The following is a 17,824-nucleotide window of genomic DNA, read 5'->3' on the forward strand; positions in this document are numbered from 1 at the left end:
TTCAGATTTTAATTAAACTTAGCATAAATGTAAAGGGAATAAATACATGAATTTAGAAATTTTTAATTGTGACTAAAAACAATTTGAAGGAGTAAACCATCCTTCAAAAATAAAGAGACGTTTACTATTTTTTCAATGTATATCTCGTAAGTCAAATATTAAAAAATGTTTTATACCAAAGTTTTACAGTACAGATATTTATTTAACTACTTTATTCATTTACTAAAAAAAATGTTTTTCAAAAATTCACTTCTTATTTACAGATTATTTATTGCATTAAAATTCCAATTTTAATGAAATTTGGTATAAATGTAGAAGCGGTATAAAGGGTAAATTTTTTCAGAAAATAAATAGCATAGTGTTGAAGATTGAACGTTAAAGCAAATCGCAAAGACTGAAATCTGTTATTTAAATTGCAACGCTGAAAACAGAAAGAAACTTCCACGGAGAAATTTCGCAAATAATATTTCAAAAGCTCATTTAGAGCTGTACAGCATAGCAGTTTTCGGGTTTCAAATCAAATTCTAGGCAGGCAGGAATGCGTAAACACGAGGAACCATAAATCGCCAGTTCAGAGTAATTTGCTCTGATTAGGCCCCCCCCCGATTTTCTCGAATTCCTACGCGTGCTCAGAGCTCCGAAATCACACAGTTGGTCGTAAGAAATGCTCCGGTGCAAAAGCATAATCAGCCTCGCATTAGAAAAAATAATTTCCGAATCAAATCGGAGCATTCGTTTGTGGGATCACACTCCCGAAGAAGTGCAAGTCCAAGTACTAGTGCTCGCCCGCAACCAACGTCGCGGAACGTGCAGGACTCTCTCGTTCGCGCTCGTACGCACCCATTGTCGTGAAGCGTGTGTGTATTCCATCATTCTCATTCTGACGCAACTACCGTCGCGTTGCATAATGCATACGGCGTACAAGCGCTCTATCTGTTTTCTATATCAGCTTATAAAAGCCTGTTAATGTTTATTGTAAACTCTATGATAAATAAATTAGTGCAACCAATTGTAAATCAAGAAACAAAACTTATTCTACTCATAATCCTGTCATGGACTTCCGTTTCCGGAGCAATTAAGCAAAGAAGTGAGCAGTATTAGTGACATTTGGATAGAGGCAGAGAGTGGAAGACGGAGAGAGAGAGAGAGTGGAGTGTGTGAGAAGACGGAGTAGTCAAAGCTGAGAGGTGGAGTGCGTGCGGAGAGAGAGTGGTAAAGGGTGGAAAGAGATAGAGTGAGTGAAAGTGTGCGTGAGGTTGAGAGGTTAGGAAGTGTGAAAGAGCTGCGAGTAAGGTAGGGAGGAAAGAAGAGAGGCAAAGCGCGCGCGAGTAAAGGCGAGTACGCACGGTAGTGCGTTCGTAAACGTATTCCGGCCGGTTTGTCCAATTGGCAGACGCTATAAGGAAATAAAGTGGAAACTGAGCAGAAGTAGGAGGAAGGATGAATGAAGACAAGATGTTGATAGAAGCCGTGTTGATAGAAGAGGCGAAAAAAGAGGTAAGGGAGGGATTGAAAAGGGGGGAATTAAAAGAATTGAGAGGTGGGGGAAGAGAACGCAGTGGAAGTTTGGGAATACTGGAATTATGGAAAAGGAAAACGGATATGACGGAGAGAATAGAGGAAATTGAGAAAAAAATACAAGGGATGAGTTTAAGAGAAGTAAAAAAACACCGAGAACGCCGCCAAGAGGGGGAGGAAGGGAGAGGGATGGGGAAGTGATGTTGATGATGGGAGAGGTAAGAGGGTGGATGGAGGAGTGTAGTAGGAAATGGGAGAAGATGGAGGAGAGTTTGAGAGGTATTGTGAAAGAGTTAAAAGGGATGAGAAAAAGGAAAGAGGATTGGAGGGTAGAAAGGAGTAAGATGGAAAAAAAGAATAGAAGAGCTGAAAAAAAAATAGGAGAAAGAGCTGAAAATAAATGAAGAGGGGAGAAGGATAAAGAGGTTAGAAAAAAGAGTCAACAAACTAGAGAGTAGGGAAAGAGAAAAAAGAGAAGGGAAAGAGAGCTGTGGATAAAGGAGAGAATTTAAGAAAATTGAAATGATTTGGGAGGAGAGAGAGATAAGAGAAAAAAAGAATGTAATGTTAAAGGGATACAAGGAGAATGGAGGAAAAGTGGAGAATAAAGTGAGAAAAATATTTAAAAAAATTGGGGCGGAGGTAAAGATAGAGGAGGTGAAAAGGATTAAGGCAGGCAGAGAGGAATGGAGGGGAATGGCAGTAGTGAGATTGAAATCGGAGGTAGAAAAGGAGGTTATGAAAAAAAAGGTGTTAAAAGGGGAAAAAATATGGATAGAAGATGATTTAACATAGAAAGAAAGGCAAAGCAGATGGAAAATGAAGGAGGTGGCTAGAGCGGAGGAGGTAAGGGTGGCAAGGATGTTCATAGGAAATAATAAGGTAAGAATAGAAAGTGAATGGTGGATTTGGGATAAAGAGAGAGAAACTTTGAGGAATAGATTGAGAAAGAAAAGAGAAAGCGGAGTGATGAGAAACTCAGGGGAAGAGGAAAAGAGTGGGTAAATGGAAAAGAGCAAGGAAAAAAAGGATAACGGGAAAGGTAGGCAGGTTGAGGAAGAATGAGGAGAATATTGCGGAGAGGAGAGTAGAGGGGAAAAGGAATGCTAGGAAAAAAGGAAGGCAAGATAAGGAACGAGATAATGAGATAAGAGTAAGAAAAATAGCTTTTTGGAACGTGGCAAGAGTATGAAACAAGGATGGAAATTTCTGGAGGAGGATTGCGGAATGGGATGTGGTAGTGTTAGCAGAAACGTGGATAGAGAGAAAAGGCTGGGACAAAGTAAAAGAAAGATTACTAAGGAAATTTAAATGGAAAATGCAACTAGCTAAAAGGAAAAATAGGAAAGGTAGGGCAATGGGGAGAATGTTGATGGGAGTAAGGAAAGAAATAGAAGAGAAATAGCAGGAAAAAATAGAGGGCATAATAACAACGAGGATAAGAATAAAGGGAGAGATGTAGGATTATTGGGGTTTGTATACTATAAATGGAGACTTAGAGGAGAAGTAAGCTAGGATTAGAGATTGGGTGAAGGAGAAGGGGGATGAAATGAGAACGATAATGGGTGGGGACTTTAATGCAAAGACGAGGAAGATGGGCGGGTGGTGGGAGGAGAAAGATGAAAGAGGGAAAGAGGAAAGGAGAAAGTCGAGGGATAAAAAAGATAAACAATGAAGGAAGAGTGTTGGTTGAGAAATTGGAGAAGATAGGATGGTTTATATAATGCAGTAAAAGAGTTAGGGAGGGGATGTGGACGTATACAGGGGCAAGAGGGGAATCGGTACTAGACTACGTGATAAAAGATGGGAAAGTATGGGATAGAGTGTTAAGGGTGGAGGTAGCAAAAAATGTGGACACAGACCATTTTCCAGTGGTGATTTCAGTTGATGGGGAGGGTAAAGGGATGAAAAGGGGGATTCGAAAAGTAAAGAGATGGGATTAGACAAAGGCAGGAAAGGAGTTATTTAGGGAAAAGATGGAGTGAGCTCTGAAGGAAAAAAAAGAAGGAGAGAGGGTAGGGTGAGAGGTGATGAGGGGGGAAGTACAAAGGGTACTACAGGAGGAGTAAGAAGATGAGGGAAGGGAAAGAGTAAAAGAATGGTGGAATGCAGAATGGGGAAGAGGAGAGTAAGAAAGGAACTGAAGAAATGGAAGAAAGAAGGGGGAGAGGGAGATAAATATAAAGAAGATAAAAGAGAATATAATAAATTATGTGAAAGGAAAAAGGAGGAAAGTGAGAAATGGACAGAACTAGCAAAAAAGGCGAAGACGGTAGGGACAGGTATGGGAAATGGTGAATAAAAAAAGGGAAGGAAGAAGAGGAATAGACGGAAAGATCAAAGGAAAGGAATGGGTGGAGTATTTTAAGGAGTTATTAGGAGGGGTAGAGGGGAAAGTAGTGAGAGGTATTAAGGAGGAAAGAAGGGAAGATATAGAGCCAGAAATCACACGGGGAGAAGTTAAAAAGGCGTTAGGAAGGTTAAAGGATGGCAAAGCGACGGGGAGGGGGGGGTAGGATACCAGGAGAGGCATGGAAGTATAGAGGAGAGAGAATAGAGGAATACATATGGGAGTTGTGTAATAAGATTTGGAGAAAAATGGATAGAGGAATGGACCGAGGGAATAATTGTCCAATAAGGAAAAAAGGGGAGGGGGACAAGGTGGGGGATTATAGGAGGGTGACGTTAACGCCATCGTATAAAATTTATGCCATGGTGCTAGGAGAGAGGCTGGAGAAAGAGTTGGAGGAGGAGAGAATAATACCGCAAAATCAGACGGGATTTAGGAGGGGGGTGGGAATGATGGATAACATCTACGTACTAAGCTATTTAGTAAACAAGCAACTGAATAAGGATAAGGGAAAACTGATTGCCTTCTTCGTGGACTTAAAGGCAGCCTTCGATTCAGTAGACAGGGAAATATTAGAAAGAGCATTAAGGGAAAGGGGAATAAGGGAGGGTTTGGTAGTAAGATGTATGGACTTGTTGAGGGAGACAAAAAGAGTGAGAATCGGTGAGGAATAAAGTGAAGCATTTTGGACTAGTAAAGGTGTAAGGCAGGAATGTCCTCTGAGCCCTTTAATTTAACATCCTAACCGCGGACGTAGAAGGATACATAGGGAAAGGTTGCTGGGGAGGCGTGAGGTTGAAGGGGGAAAAAATATACACGTTAGCATACGCGGACGATATGGTTCTGATAGCGGAGGAGAAAGACGAGATGAGGGCAATGATAGCAAGATTTGAAAAATATATAAAAAAGAAGGGATTAATAGTAAACGCTGGAAAATCAAAGATGATGAGGTTTAGGAAGAGGGGGGGGAGGGACAAAGAAGGAAAATTGGAGATGGGAGAGAAAGGTAATAAAAGTGAGAAAATTTAATTACCTAGGATACGTGTTCCAGAGAAATGCTAAGCAGGATGAGCAGGTAAGGGATAGGGTAAGAAGGGGGATGACAATTATGAGACAAGTTTGGGGGATAGGAAAGAGAAAGTTTGGAGGGGATTGGGGGAAAAGGGTATGACTCTTCAATGCATTAGTTTGGACGGTGATGGCGTACGGTGTGGAAATTTGGGGATGGAAGGAGAGGAAAATGGTGGAGAGGATGCAGGAGAAATATTTGAAGTGGGTATTGGGGGTAAGCTGGAGGGTGTCGGGGTATTTATTAAGGGAAAAATTATCACGGAATAAATTAAGAACAAGAACAGAAAGGAGGGCTTGGGGATTTGAGGAAAGATTAACGGAATGGAGAGGAAGTGAGCTGGCAAGAAGATGTTGGGAGGAAACGAGGGAGAGAGCGTGAAGAGGAGGACAGATGTCGGAATGGGAGAAAGAAAAAAACAAACTTTTTAGACACATTATATATATATCGCATTTTAGTATTTTTTTTTATCAACACTTGAATTATACTTATAATAATATAAAGTTGACGTAAAATACAAGAATTAATTACAATAAAACAATATGAGATAAAAGTGAAAACGATAGATATAAATAAGATAAATATAAACAAGACAACTTACAGATTCTGTTAACGGTGGTAGATTGTACTGATTGCGTAAAACCTGTTGCGTACGCAGACATTCCTCTTGAAAATCGCAAACAAATTCGAGCTTGCCTAGACACTGAACACAGATCGCTTTGGGTAGAGGATCCTTTTTATCTATCTGTGACACATAAACAGAAACAGCTTAAGTATTGAAAAATGTAATAAATGTTAATAATCTAAAAATCTTTCTATCAATCCGTTAATATTATAAAATATAAATCTTCTATTTCTTCAAAGAATTTAGAAATATGGTTACTGTACTTGCAAAAAGAAATAATTTTAATGTATGTTTTACATTCCACTTTTGTAATTTTAATGTTAGAAATTTTATTTTATAAGTAAATCAAAGTAAGTACAAATCTTTCATTAGATTGTTAAATTAAACTTCACTGATTTTTGTATTTATATTGTAATCATTGAAATTATAATTACAACTAGATCCGCGATCAATATTGTCATCATTAACACTATTAGTTTAAGTTTTCATTTTGATCAACAAATTGTAAAAATGCCTCTCTCTCTTCCCTACTCCTTCCTCTTCCCCTTCTCATATATTTCCCTCTCCCACACCGTAATTGCATAAAAATCCTCCCTATTAATACTCTTATCCTCTCCTCTCTTTTTTCTATCCACTCTAATTGCCTCATTTTTTTTTCTTTAAATCCCCATTGATATATACCGGGTGTAGAAATATGAAATGCAGATTCTTTAAAAAAAAAAAAACACGTTAAATTCGGAAGAACGATAAAAAGTAATTTATTTAAAGTATGCTCCATTGCTAGTTATACATTTTTTCCATCTTTCGGATAATTTGTGGATACCACGACAGTAAAAATCTTCCCCTTTTGTCGAGAACCATTCATCGAGCCATTTTTTCACATCTTCGTACGAACCAAAGCGCTGCTCAGCAAGTGCGTGCCCCATCAATGTAAACAAGAGATAATCAAGAAGAGCCAAGTCTGGTGAGTAAGCCGCATGGGTTAGCACTTCCCAGCTGAGTGCTTCCAACGTGTCGCAAACTGATTTTGCCGTATGTAATAGACTATTGTCATGGAGAAAAATAATCTTGTGTTGCCTTTTTCGATATTCTGGTCGTTTTTCGAAAAACGAACGGTTCAAATCGATCAATTGTTATTGATAGCGTTTGATTTCACCAAGCTTTAATAGCTCATAATAGACCACATCATTCTGGTCCCACCAAACACAGAGCATCGTCTTCCTGCGAAAACAATTCAGTCTTGCGGTTGATGTGGATAGTGCGCCCTCTACTTATGACTTTTTGCGCTTGGAATTTTTAAAATATACCCATTTTTATCCCCAGTAATGATACAATGCAAAAACAACTTTTTTTTGTATCGTTCAAGCAAAATTTCATATATGTTTTTGCGCCTCTCCATGTGCCTCTCGTTCAACTCGTGTGGTATCCATCTGCCGACCTTCCGAATCTCTCGTAGATTGGAAACAGCTTGTTGACTAACGCTCAATTGCTCTGCAAATTGTTTTTGTGTTTTGTGAGTCGTCTTCGTCTAATAATGCTTGCAATTCTACACCTTCGTATCTTTTTGGTGGTTTTCCGTGTTCCTTGTTTGCAACATCAAAATCACCACTTTTGAAACGCCGAAACCATCGTTCAAACGTATCTTGCAATAGAGCATGTTAACCATAAGCTTCTCGAAGTAATTAGAATAATTCAGCAGCAGTTTTCTTTAAATGGAAACAAAATATTAACATTGTCCGCAAATGCTCGTTATTTGGCACAAATTTCGACATATTGAACGCAGCAAAACAATACTATGCAAACACTTTTTCAATTTATCACTTGTGCGCATTGACTCGTGTTGATGACACAATAAAATGGCATATCTTTATACACACTGCATTGATGCACCATTTGTTGTCTCAAATCCGCATTTCATACTTGTATATCTAGTACTTCCACTAGCTTCCACCATTCTGCCCCTAAGTTAACTTTAACTACCTGCAATTCCATCTCTCTCCTTTCCTTATTCTCCTTTTCTCTTTCTATTCCGTCCCTTATCCCCACAATCATTCTTCCCATTGCCCTCCCTTTTTTAATTTTCCTTCTCGCTTCTTGCACTTCCCATATGTATCCCTTCGATAACCATTTTAGCTTTTCCATTCTTTCTTCTGTAACCATGTCTCACTCAAGAACATTACATCCCATTCCCCCAATTTCTCCAAATCCTCCTTTTTGTTTTCATGCCTATCACGTTCCAAAAACCTACTTTGTATTCTTTATCAACCCCTTTTTTCCTATTCCTCCTTTTTTCTACCATATTTTTCATTTCCTTTAATCCCTCTTTTCTCCCCTTATCTCCCCAACCCTTTTCTAAAAAATCCCTTTTCCTTCCTTCATCCCTTTTCCCCCCTCTCTTCCTCTCTTACTTTTCTTCCTCGCCATTCCCTTAACTCATCTTTAATCTCATCCCATACCCACAACTTCTTAATCCATATTCACATATCTTACTTTTATCTTCCATCCTATTCCTTTCTGCTTCCCTCTTTATCCATTACTCTATCCTTCTCTCTTTTACCGTCCAATCGTCCACGATCCACTCCCTCCTAACCCTCAGCTTCGCCTTTCCCTTTATCATATTTATTTTCTTCCCCACACTCGCAAAACTTACTCATACCATTCCTCCTCATCCCTTCTACTTTTACTCTCGCCCCCGTAGCTTCCACTATCTCTTCTCTCTTTTTAACACCTCCTTTACCTCTTCCTTTACTCTCAACCCCTTTATAATTATATTCCTCTTTCTCTCCTCCCTTTTCCTGTTTTCCCCTTCTAAATCTAACCTCCTCATCCTTTCTTCTAATTCCTTCATCTTTTCCTTTTCCCTTATCTGTACCTGCTCTCTCCCCTCCCCTTTACACTTCTCCCATCCTCCTTCCTTTTCCACTCGTCCCCTACCTTTCCTCCACTCTTCTCTCCAAATTGTCTGCTTTTTTCCTCATTTCCTCCATCCATTCTCTCATCTCTTCTCTACCCTCCCTCAATTCTCTCATTTCACTTTTCATTTCCCTAAAACCTTCCCTCACCTCCCTCAATATTTCCCTCGGCCCCTCCTTATCTTTCCGGCAATCTCTTTAACTTAAAACTCCTCTTAAAAATTTCTTTCTCCTCTGCTCCTATCTCCTCCCCCTGCCGCCCTCCTTTTACCTCCTCTCTTAAATAATTTTAGCAAAGGCATACTGCTTACTCTATCCATCATATATTTTCTGCCTTGCTCAGCCTTCCCATCCTTCTCTTATCCTTCCCATTCCCTTCTTCCTTTCCCTTCTCCCTTCCACTCTCTCTTCCTTCCTTCGTCCCGTCTTTCTTCTAACCTACCAAAATTTCCCGCGCTCGCGCTTACTCTCTCCTTCTATGTTTGTAACTTCTACCACCCGGCGTCGTTGCCTCCGTCTCTTTTCCTGCTTCCTCTCTACTCTCTGTATCCCTTTTCCTCCTACTCGCTTAACCTCCAAATCCCGTCCCAAACCCTACTTTCCCTCCTATCCTCTCTATTCTCTTACTCCTGCTTTATCCCTTATTCTCCCAACTCCACCTGCCACTTCCCTAACCCCTTACTACCTCGCATTCCAATACTGTCCTCCTTATCCTTAAATTATCATCTCACCATACACATCTTCCACATACACAACAGTCACTCTCGCTACCAAAAACGGAAGTCCTAAAATATATAAATATTACTAACATTAATAATGGACTTAGTTAGGTGGCATGATGGTGTATGGATGTGGATGGAGATAGAGTGAGGCTGAGTATGAGTGTTTGTAGTATATTATGATGTATTAAAAAGTAAAGAGGTACGAACTAGAGAGGTAAGAAGGTAGAGAAAACGGGTAATTGGAGGCGGATGTAGAGAAAAAAGAATTGAGGAGATATTGTAAAACATAAGTAGAAGGAATAGGAATAAGTTAGGGTGGACAATGAAGTGGGAGAATCCGGGAGGGCCGGTAAGGTAAGAATTAAACATGGAACGTAAAGAACACAAAAAGAGCAAAGAGAAAGAGTGTTAGAAGAACAGGTTAAAGAAATAAAAAATTAAAAATAAAGGCAGAAACAGCTATAGGAAAGAAAAAGCGATAAGTAATGAAGAAATCAGACAGAATTGTTTATGGAGAATGAGTGACATATTGTAAATAAGAGAAAGAATAAATAAAAAGAAAGGAGACTGGAAGGAATGTACAGAAGTACAGAGACGGTAAAAAGAGTGATATTATAGGAAAGAAATAGCGAAAAAAAATTAGAACATAAGGTAGGAAATAAGACTAGGTAGACATAAGTATAAATATAGATATTGTAAAAGTAAAGGAAATAGAAATGTAAAAGTATAGTTGAATTGTATAAGTAATTGGTTAATTAAGGATCCTGGGTGGCTTGATATATGAAGGAGACACATATAGTGTGAACAAAATATTTTGTAATTTTATGTAAAAAAAACTGGACAAAATACGTTCAAACAAGACCGTTCGCGTATGTTACTCTGTCTAAAGTTAAAATACTATAATGCCGTAAAAGAGATTTTTGCGTAGGGTCCAAATCTATTATAAAACACATCAATTTTCAATTTTAGACACCTTAAGTTAATCAAAAATATCTCATATTCGCTTTGTTACGTAAGTATATTTTCTAATGAAATAACAATGACATAATTTTTTTTAAAGTATGACTCTTTAGGTTTAAAACGCCGTATTTAAAAGTCCTTAAAAGTGTTTTGTTACGGAGATATGATTTTTTAAAAGAAAAGTGGATTTTTTAACAATTTCTAATTTTTGCCTAATGGTTTTTTTTTATAACTTAACAGTAAATCATTTTTCAATAATGCCGATTACGTAGTCACATTTCTGAGATTCTAAACTTTCATGTGAAAAAAAATTGTTAAAAAATGTTTGAAATAAAAGTTATAACTTCTTAAAGTTAAAAAAGTCTCCCAGACCCGAAAATGTGTTTACGTATTTTACCAAATCAGTGTGTTTAAGAGTTAAAAAATAGTTTAAATTTCTAAAAGCACAAACGCATACTATATTTGGAATAAAAGAATTAAGAATTTAAAATATTACTCATAGAGTAATTAAAGCATAAACGACAAGTTTCTTTTAAATACAAAGTAATAGTTTTTCTTCGATTCTTCATTTCACTGCCTGTCAATCATTTGCGTAACCCTAGAGCCTTATTTATCAGTCTGATAAGACTTTGTAATTTACCGACTTTCCGTGCGCGGATCAGCTCGTCGGACTCCCGGTGCGAGACCGCGAAAATGGTTCGACGCGGGAGAAAGGAAGGTCGTCGGGGCGGTTTGAATTACTCGACGCGAGATATGAGTTCGAATGCAGTTACACAGATATATTTCCTAAATGATATGTACACGTTTGAGTTATTTACATATATACAGGTGCTTATGTATAGGTGCGTCCCGGCGCTAGACTACACGGGAGCGTATCGGCGCGATTCCGTGGGGGTGCGGCCCCGCGGCCTGTGTGTCGTGTTTCGGCGACGCGGTAGGCGTGGCCTACGGTACGGTTCGCGGGCTAGCTGTGACGCGATTATTTTGGGCGGATCGGATTCCCGCGCGGTATGGCGGTTCCGCGACGGGATCGTCGCAGGTAGGTCGGACGCGCGACACCCTGTCAAGTACCTTGACCCGAGACCCCGAACACGGCGGTCGCGGTTTTGGTGGGTGTCGCGAGGAGAGGAGGGCAGCCTCTGGGTCGCCGGGAACCGGCTCGTGGACCGAGACCCGTGGTTCTCGGTTCGCGGAGGCTGGTGTACGTGGAATGGATTTGCGTCGAAGGCGGAGTACCCTCTCGCCGCGGCCAAGCACTCTTCGACCGGGTTTCCGACTTCGGGAGCAGGATATTGCCGACGCAGCAGACCATGATCGGGAAGCTGGTCGGTGGCAGAGTGTCGTTTCTGGTCGCGGTGGCCCTATTTATACCGAGCGACTCCGCTCGCCTCCGTTATCTTTCTCGGCGCTTGACGGCGGAGTCGTCGGGGTAGGGAGGACCGCGTGTCCTCCGAGAGCGCATGCGCGCCGACTCAGCGCGTGCGATGGCTCGGCGCGTTTCTTCTGGCGATGTTTGTTACCAGGCGGTATCGCGGTCTTGAATTCTTAAAAGTGGGTGCCCACGGCACCCCCGGTTATGGCCCGGCGGCCTTTTCGGCTGATGTTTGCTGTGGCGATGTTCTTTTATACGGGGTGCATCGTCACAACTTAACTCAGGCAAAGTCAATAAAGTGAATATTATTAAATGCGCGCGTACTTTGAAAAGGTGCACATCAGAAAGGATATATTGGCAATAATACACAATAATAAAAAAAAAATAATAAATAATTTTTATTCTTTGTGTCATCTTTCTTCTTTAATTTAGAAATGCATGAATTATATCTCTGTTGTTATAAGTCATACAAATCTTTACATTTACTTGTATAAATATACAAGATGTACTAAAAGTCCCGGATACGTTAACTACCTTGAAAACTAAGCATTTCTAAAAAAATTGTTTGGAAAAGTTAAATTAATTACTAATCATAACAGTTTGACCTTGAATGTCACCAAGGTCACATCAATTTTTAATAAAACACTATTTCTAATTCTAGAATCTAACAAAAGATGCCAAGAACTTTTCAATATACTACAATAAAGCCATCTCACTACGGTTTACAAGTACACTAATATTTGAGTAAAGTTTACTCGAATAGATAGGCAGAAAGAAAAAGTTACATTAAGTGGTCAGCATAATTAGCCGTTTTAAATTCACTCGACTATTTTTATGGGGATATTTAAAGAATAAAATTTACCAAACTTCAAAATCTTGATTTGCGTTAACAAATAACAGATAAAATTAGAATAATACTTAATAAATTTTGCACAAATAGAATTTTAAGTTTCCATTATTGTGTATAATAGCATATTGTAAGCAGATGTGGATAGAGCAACGCTAACAAGGAAAACTCTCAAAGCGTCACACCGCAATTTTAATAAAATTTTACACACTTTTAAGTAACATAATTAGATGATTTTAGAAACTATTAATTGCAGCCTGTCTTCAGTTTCAAAGGGTGAAATCATCCCTTATGTGTATAGCGGTTTTCAGTTTTTTTCGTTAAATCTCGAAAACTATTCGAGATATCAAAAAATATTTTATACAAAAGATTTACAATAAAATTGCCTCTATTCATTCACGTTAATAACTTTTTTAAAAAATAATTATTTAAAAAAATTTTTTAAATAATTGTTTAAAGAATTATTCTAAAAAAATATTGACGTAAATGAAGATAATTTTATCGTAAAACTTTTGTATAAATCATTCTTTTATATTTTAAATAATTTTCGAGATATAGAGAAAAAAAACTAAAAATCACTTTACACGTGAGTACTAATTTCATCTCTTAAAACCGTATATTGGCAGTAATTAATATTTTCTAAAATCATGTTATAAGTCATACAAATCTAAAATTATGTTACCTAAATGTATATAAAGTTTCATTAAAATCGGGTTGTAACACTTTGCTTTTTGACAAAAAACTTTTAAAAATTTTTTAAAAAAAGTATTAATTATTAACAAAATAATAAACCATCATTTCCACACCACCTTTTATGAGGTAGATTAACATGGCACGCTTTTTTATAGTGGTTTTCCCCGTAAGCTTAATCCATTTTTTATTTCATTCTCTATTTTTTAATACACAAATTTCAAATGACGTCCTCACTCTCTTGAACAATATATTATTATTACATAAAAATTCACCCAACTTTTATATAACAAAATATCTTTTATGTTATGTTATAAGAAACTTCCGTTTTCGGAACAAGAGAGGACAGTAGTGTGCGATCGGCAGTGTGTCTTTGAAGGCAGAAAATGGGTGGAAAGAGTGAGTTGGAAGAGAGTAGTGTGTGAGGAGAAGGATTGGAGGTGGAAGAGTATATGGGGAGTAATTGAGTTGGAAGCGTGAAAGAGAGAGAGTAAGTGAAAAAGGTGTCGAGTGTGTGAGAGGTTAGGTAGTGCGGAATGTGTGAGAGCGACAAAGTAGAGTGGAAAACAAAAGGAAAAGAGCGCAAACGTGCGGGCACGGTGAAAGTAAGATTGTAGAAGGCGCGCAAGAAGTCGCGGTGACGAAGTTTAGGCGCATACGCATGAGCGCGGAATACGAAGGGTGATATAATGGAAACTAAAGAGAGAAACCGAGAATAGAGGTAAGAAAGAGAGTAAGTGAAATAAGGCGGAGAATTAGATTAGAAAGGCGTAAAGGACGGGGACGGGGAAATCGGGGATGGAAAAAAGTAAGGAGAGAAGAAAGAGAGGAAAGGAGCGTACGGGTAGTATAGAGGTGTTGGAGATGTGGAAAAGAAAAAGAAAGGTGGAAGGCAATACGGTAGGGCAAGCGGAGTGGAAGGAGTTGGCGTTCAAAAGGAATAAAAAAACGGTAAAGTCGCCGGAGAAAGGGGGGAAGAATCTAATTATGATGGAGATGATAAAAAAAATGGATGGAGGAGCTAAATGGTATGTGGGAAAAAATGGAGGAAAGGATGGAGAATAAGATGTCGGTTTTTATGGTGGAATTGGATAATATGAGGAAAAGGAAGGAGGAATAGAAGATGGAGAAAAAAGGTTGGAAAAAAGAATAGCCAAACTATAAAGGAAAAGGGAGTACGGGCAAAGTCAGGAGAGCAGGGAAAAGGTAGAAGATTTAGAGAGGAGGATAAAAAGGTTAGAATATGGGGAAGGAAAAGAGAGGAGAAAAGGGAAGAAAGATGGAGAAAAAGTAGTAGAGAAGATTAACAATCTGGAAAAAATTTGAGAAAAAAGAGTAGAAAAAAAGAGGAATGTATTAGTAAAAAGCTTTAAAGGAAAGAAAAAAGATGTAGGGGGAAAGATTAGAAAAATATTTGATCAAATAGGGGTAGAGACAAAGATTAAGGAAGTGAGAAAATTGAAAGCAGGCAGGAGAAAATGGAAAGGTTTTGCAGTGGTTAAATTGAATTCGGAAGAGAATAAAAAAGAAGTTATAAGAAAAAAAAGAGGTTAAAAAGAAGGGATATATAAATAGAAAATGACTTAACTTGGAAAGTAGGTGGAGATTTAGAGAAATAGTAAAAGCTGAGGATAAAAAAGAAGCGAAGGTATGGATAAGAACAATGCATTGAAAAATAGAATATGGTGGTTCTGGGATGATGAAAAGAAGGTGATAAGAAAAGGGTGGAGAAAGAAGGAAAAAGGGTGAAAGAATACTTGGAGGAAGGGCAAGAGACGGCGTAAGAGGGGATGTAGAGGTGAGAAGGAAAAAAGAGGAGTGGAAGGAAAGGGACAAAATAAGGTGAGAAAAGTGTAGGGGAAAGAGAAAAAAGAGAGTGTAGAGGGAATAGAGTGGTGCAGGAAAGCAAGAAAGCCGAGGGAGGGAGGGAAAAAGGCTGTGGGTAAAAAAGGAAAAAAAGTAGTTCGGATGGCTTTTTAGAATGTGGTGGAGTTGGGAAACAAGAATGTGGATTTTTGGAAAAAAATTGCGAGATGGAATAAAGTGGTTTTGCTAGAGACGTGGTTGGAGAGGAGAGGCTGGGAACGTTCAAAAGATAGGTTACCAAGGGATTACAGGTGGTCAGTGCAATTGGCGAGAAGAAAAAACAAGAAGAGAAAAGCAATAGAAAGGATGCTAATGGGGGTGAGAAAGGAGCTAGAAGTAATAGAATTGGGAAGCAGAGAAACAATGGAAGGTCTGATTGGGGGTAGGATAAGAATAGAGAGGGAAATTTGGAAAATAGTAGAGGTTTATAGTAACAGAGATCTAAAGGAAAAATGAAAAGAAATGGGGCGGAAGAGAAGAAGAGTTTACGGACGCTGGTGGGGAGGGGGGCGATTTTAACGCAAGAACGGGGGAATTGGGAAGCCGGTGAAAAGGGAGAAATGAGAAAGAGGTGGAAAAGAAGAGGAGATCGAAGAATAAGAAGATAAACGCGGAGAGAAAGTTCTTGGTGAAGAGATTAAAAAAAATTGGTCTATTTTTAATGAGTGTGGGAAGGATGATGAAAAAGAAGAATAGACTTATTCAGGGGAAGGGGAGACTCGGTGCTGGGTTATGTGATGGGGGAGAAAAAGGTGTGGGAAAGAGTGATAAGAGTAAAAGTAGAAGACAGAGTGTATTCAGACCACTTCCCGGTAGTGGTTAAAATTAAAGAAGGGGAAGAGGGGAGGTGCAGAAAAGAAGGAAGTGGAGTGAGAAAATAAAGATAGACGGAAGAAAGAAAAAAAAAGTTTGGGGAGAAAATAAGAGTTTGGACGGATAAGAGGGACAGAGTTAGTTTAGGCTGGGTGGAATTAAAGAAGGTGCAAGGGATATTGAAAGAGGGTGAGGAGGGTGGGAAAAGAGGATGGTGGGACTTGAAATGCAGAGAAAGCAAAAGAGGGGTGAGAAGGGCGCTGAGAAAATGGAGAAAAAAAAAGGGGAGAAAGGAGAAAAGTAAAGGGAAGCCAAAAGAGCGCACAATTAGGCAGTTTAGTGTGTACGGTAGAGTAAAACTTTTTATACAGATAAAGAAAAATTTGTAACCCTGTGGGAATCAAATAAGAAAGTTACTACTACTACTATTACTACTAATATTTTTTATGTTATAATGCTACAAAATATTTAAATGTTTTTATTTAAATCTGCACAGATTTTGATATTTCCATAATATCAAGATAAATTACCGTACTATATATTTCCTATAATGTATAAGCACATTTTTTTATTATAAACAGCAATGAATGAACTTATTATATTGACTATTTTATAATTAATTGTATATTTTGCTATTAATACAAACGTTATGATTATATGACAAAATGTTCGCAATTATGATATTTTTAAAAAAAATGCTGCATACAAGAATATTTCTTACACCAGAAACATCGTATTATCGGGGTGCATCACATATGGAACAGAGTGGTATTTCTTGAATATCCTTTTTAGAGCAATTTCATACGAGGGCAGTCCGATAAGTACTTAGCCTACAAAAGAAAAACAAAAATTTTGGAAAAGTGGCGATTTATTTCTCAACATAGTCTCCTTTTAGCTCGATGCATTTGACCCAGCGATGCTCCAATTTCTTTAACCCATCTGAAAAATATGTTTTCTCGAGGTCTGCGAAGTAGGCCTCCGTGGCGGCGATGACCTCCTCATTCGACTCAAATTTCTGCCCGGCGAGTGACTTTTTCAAGTTTGGAAACAAAAAAAGTCGCACGGGGCAAATCTGGAGAATACGGTGGATGGGGCAGCAGTTCGTAGTGCAATTCGATCAATTTGGCCGTGGCGACGGCGGAGGTGTGAGCCGGTGCGTTGTCATGGTGGAAGAGCACTTTTTTCTTCGCCAAATGGGGCCGTTTTTTCTGCAATTCGGCGTCGAATCGGCCTAATAATTCGGCATAGTAGAGCCCTGTGACCGTTTTGCCCTTCTCCAGGTAGTCGATGTAGATCACACCTTGTGAATCCCAGAAAACGGTGGCCATCACCTTTCCGGCCGATAGGACAGTCTTCGCCTTCTTCGGAGCACGTTCGCCGGGTGAAGTCCACTGTTTCGACTGTTCCTTGGTCTCTGGTGTGTACCAGTGGATCCATGTTTCGTCAATGGTCACGAAACGACGCAGAAACTCCTTCGGATTGCGCTTAAACAGCGTCAAACACTGCTCTGAAGTGGTCTCACGGTTGCACTTGTTGTCCGGAGTGAGCAAATGCGACACCCATCGCGCCGACAGCTTTTTCATGCCCAAAATTTCATGCAAGATATGACCCACGCGGTCTTTTGAGATGCCTACTGTTTCAGCTATCTTGCGCACTTTCAATCTGCGGTCTGCCAATACAAGATCGTAGATTTTTCTCACGTTATCCTCCGTGGTAGCCATTTTCGGGGCACCTGGGCGTGGCTCATCAAAAACCGACGTGCGACCACGTTGAAACTCGTTAAACCAATTTTTGACGGTCGCTATCAAAGGAGAAAAGTCATCGTACACAGCATCCAAGCGCTTTTTGATTTCGCTGCGCGATTTCCCTTCCAAAAACAAGAATCAAATCACCGCCCGATATTGCTCTTTTTCCATTTTTCTAAAATCCGCAGACACGCCCGCTTCCACACGCGGTCAAAACAAAACTACGAGTCCGATTCGGCTGAAATTTTGACAGTAGCCGTCTACGAGAATGTACTACACGATAGTAAATCTCTCTTGCGATACTGGCACCGTCGGGCGGTGAGGCTAAGTACTTA

The 17,824-nt window shown here is 39.1% G+C and overlaps 1 protein-coding gene across 2 annotated transcripts in view; it reads right to left on the bottom strand.

The window, feature by feature from the left end:
* Nucleotides 1-17,824, bottom strand: part of LOC113005188 (zinc finger protein 41) — a 111,045-nt gene that overhangs the window by 10,871 nt on the left and 82,350 nt on the right. For both annotated transcript variants that reach the window (XM_039457595.1, XM_039457594.1), the window contains one exon: nucleotides 5,539-5,682. In XM_039457595.1, the coding sequence (XP_039313529.1) occupies nucleotides 5,539-5,682 (144 nt within the window). The remainder of the gene's footprint in view (nucleotides 1-5,538; nucleotides 5,683-17,824) is intronic.

This window comes from Solenopsis invicta, chromosome 14, assembly GCF_016802725.1.
Source record: "Solenopsis invicta isolate M01_SB chromosome 14, UNIL_Sinv_3.0, whole genome shotgun sequence".
NCBI lineage: Eukaryota > Metazoa > Arthropoda > Insecta > Hymenoptera > Formicidae > Solenopsis > Solenopsis invicta.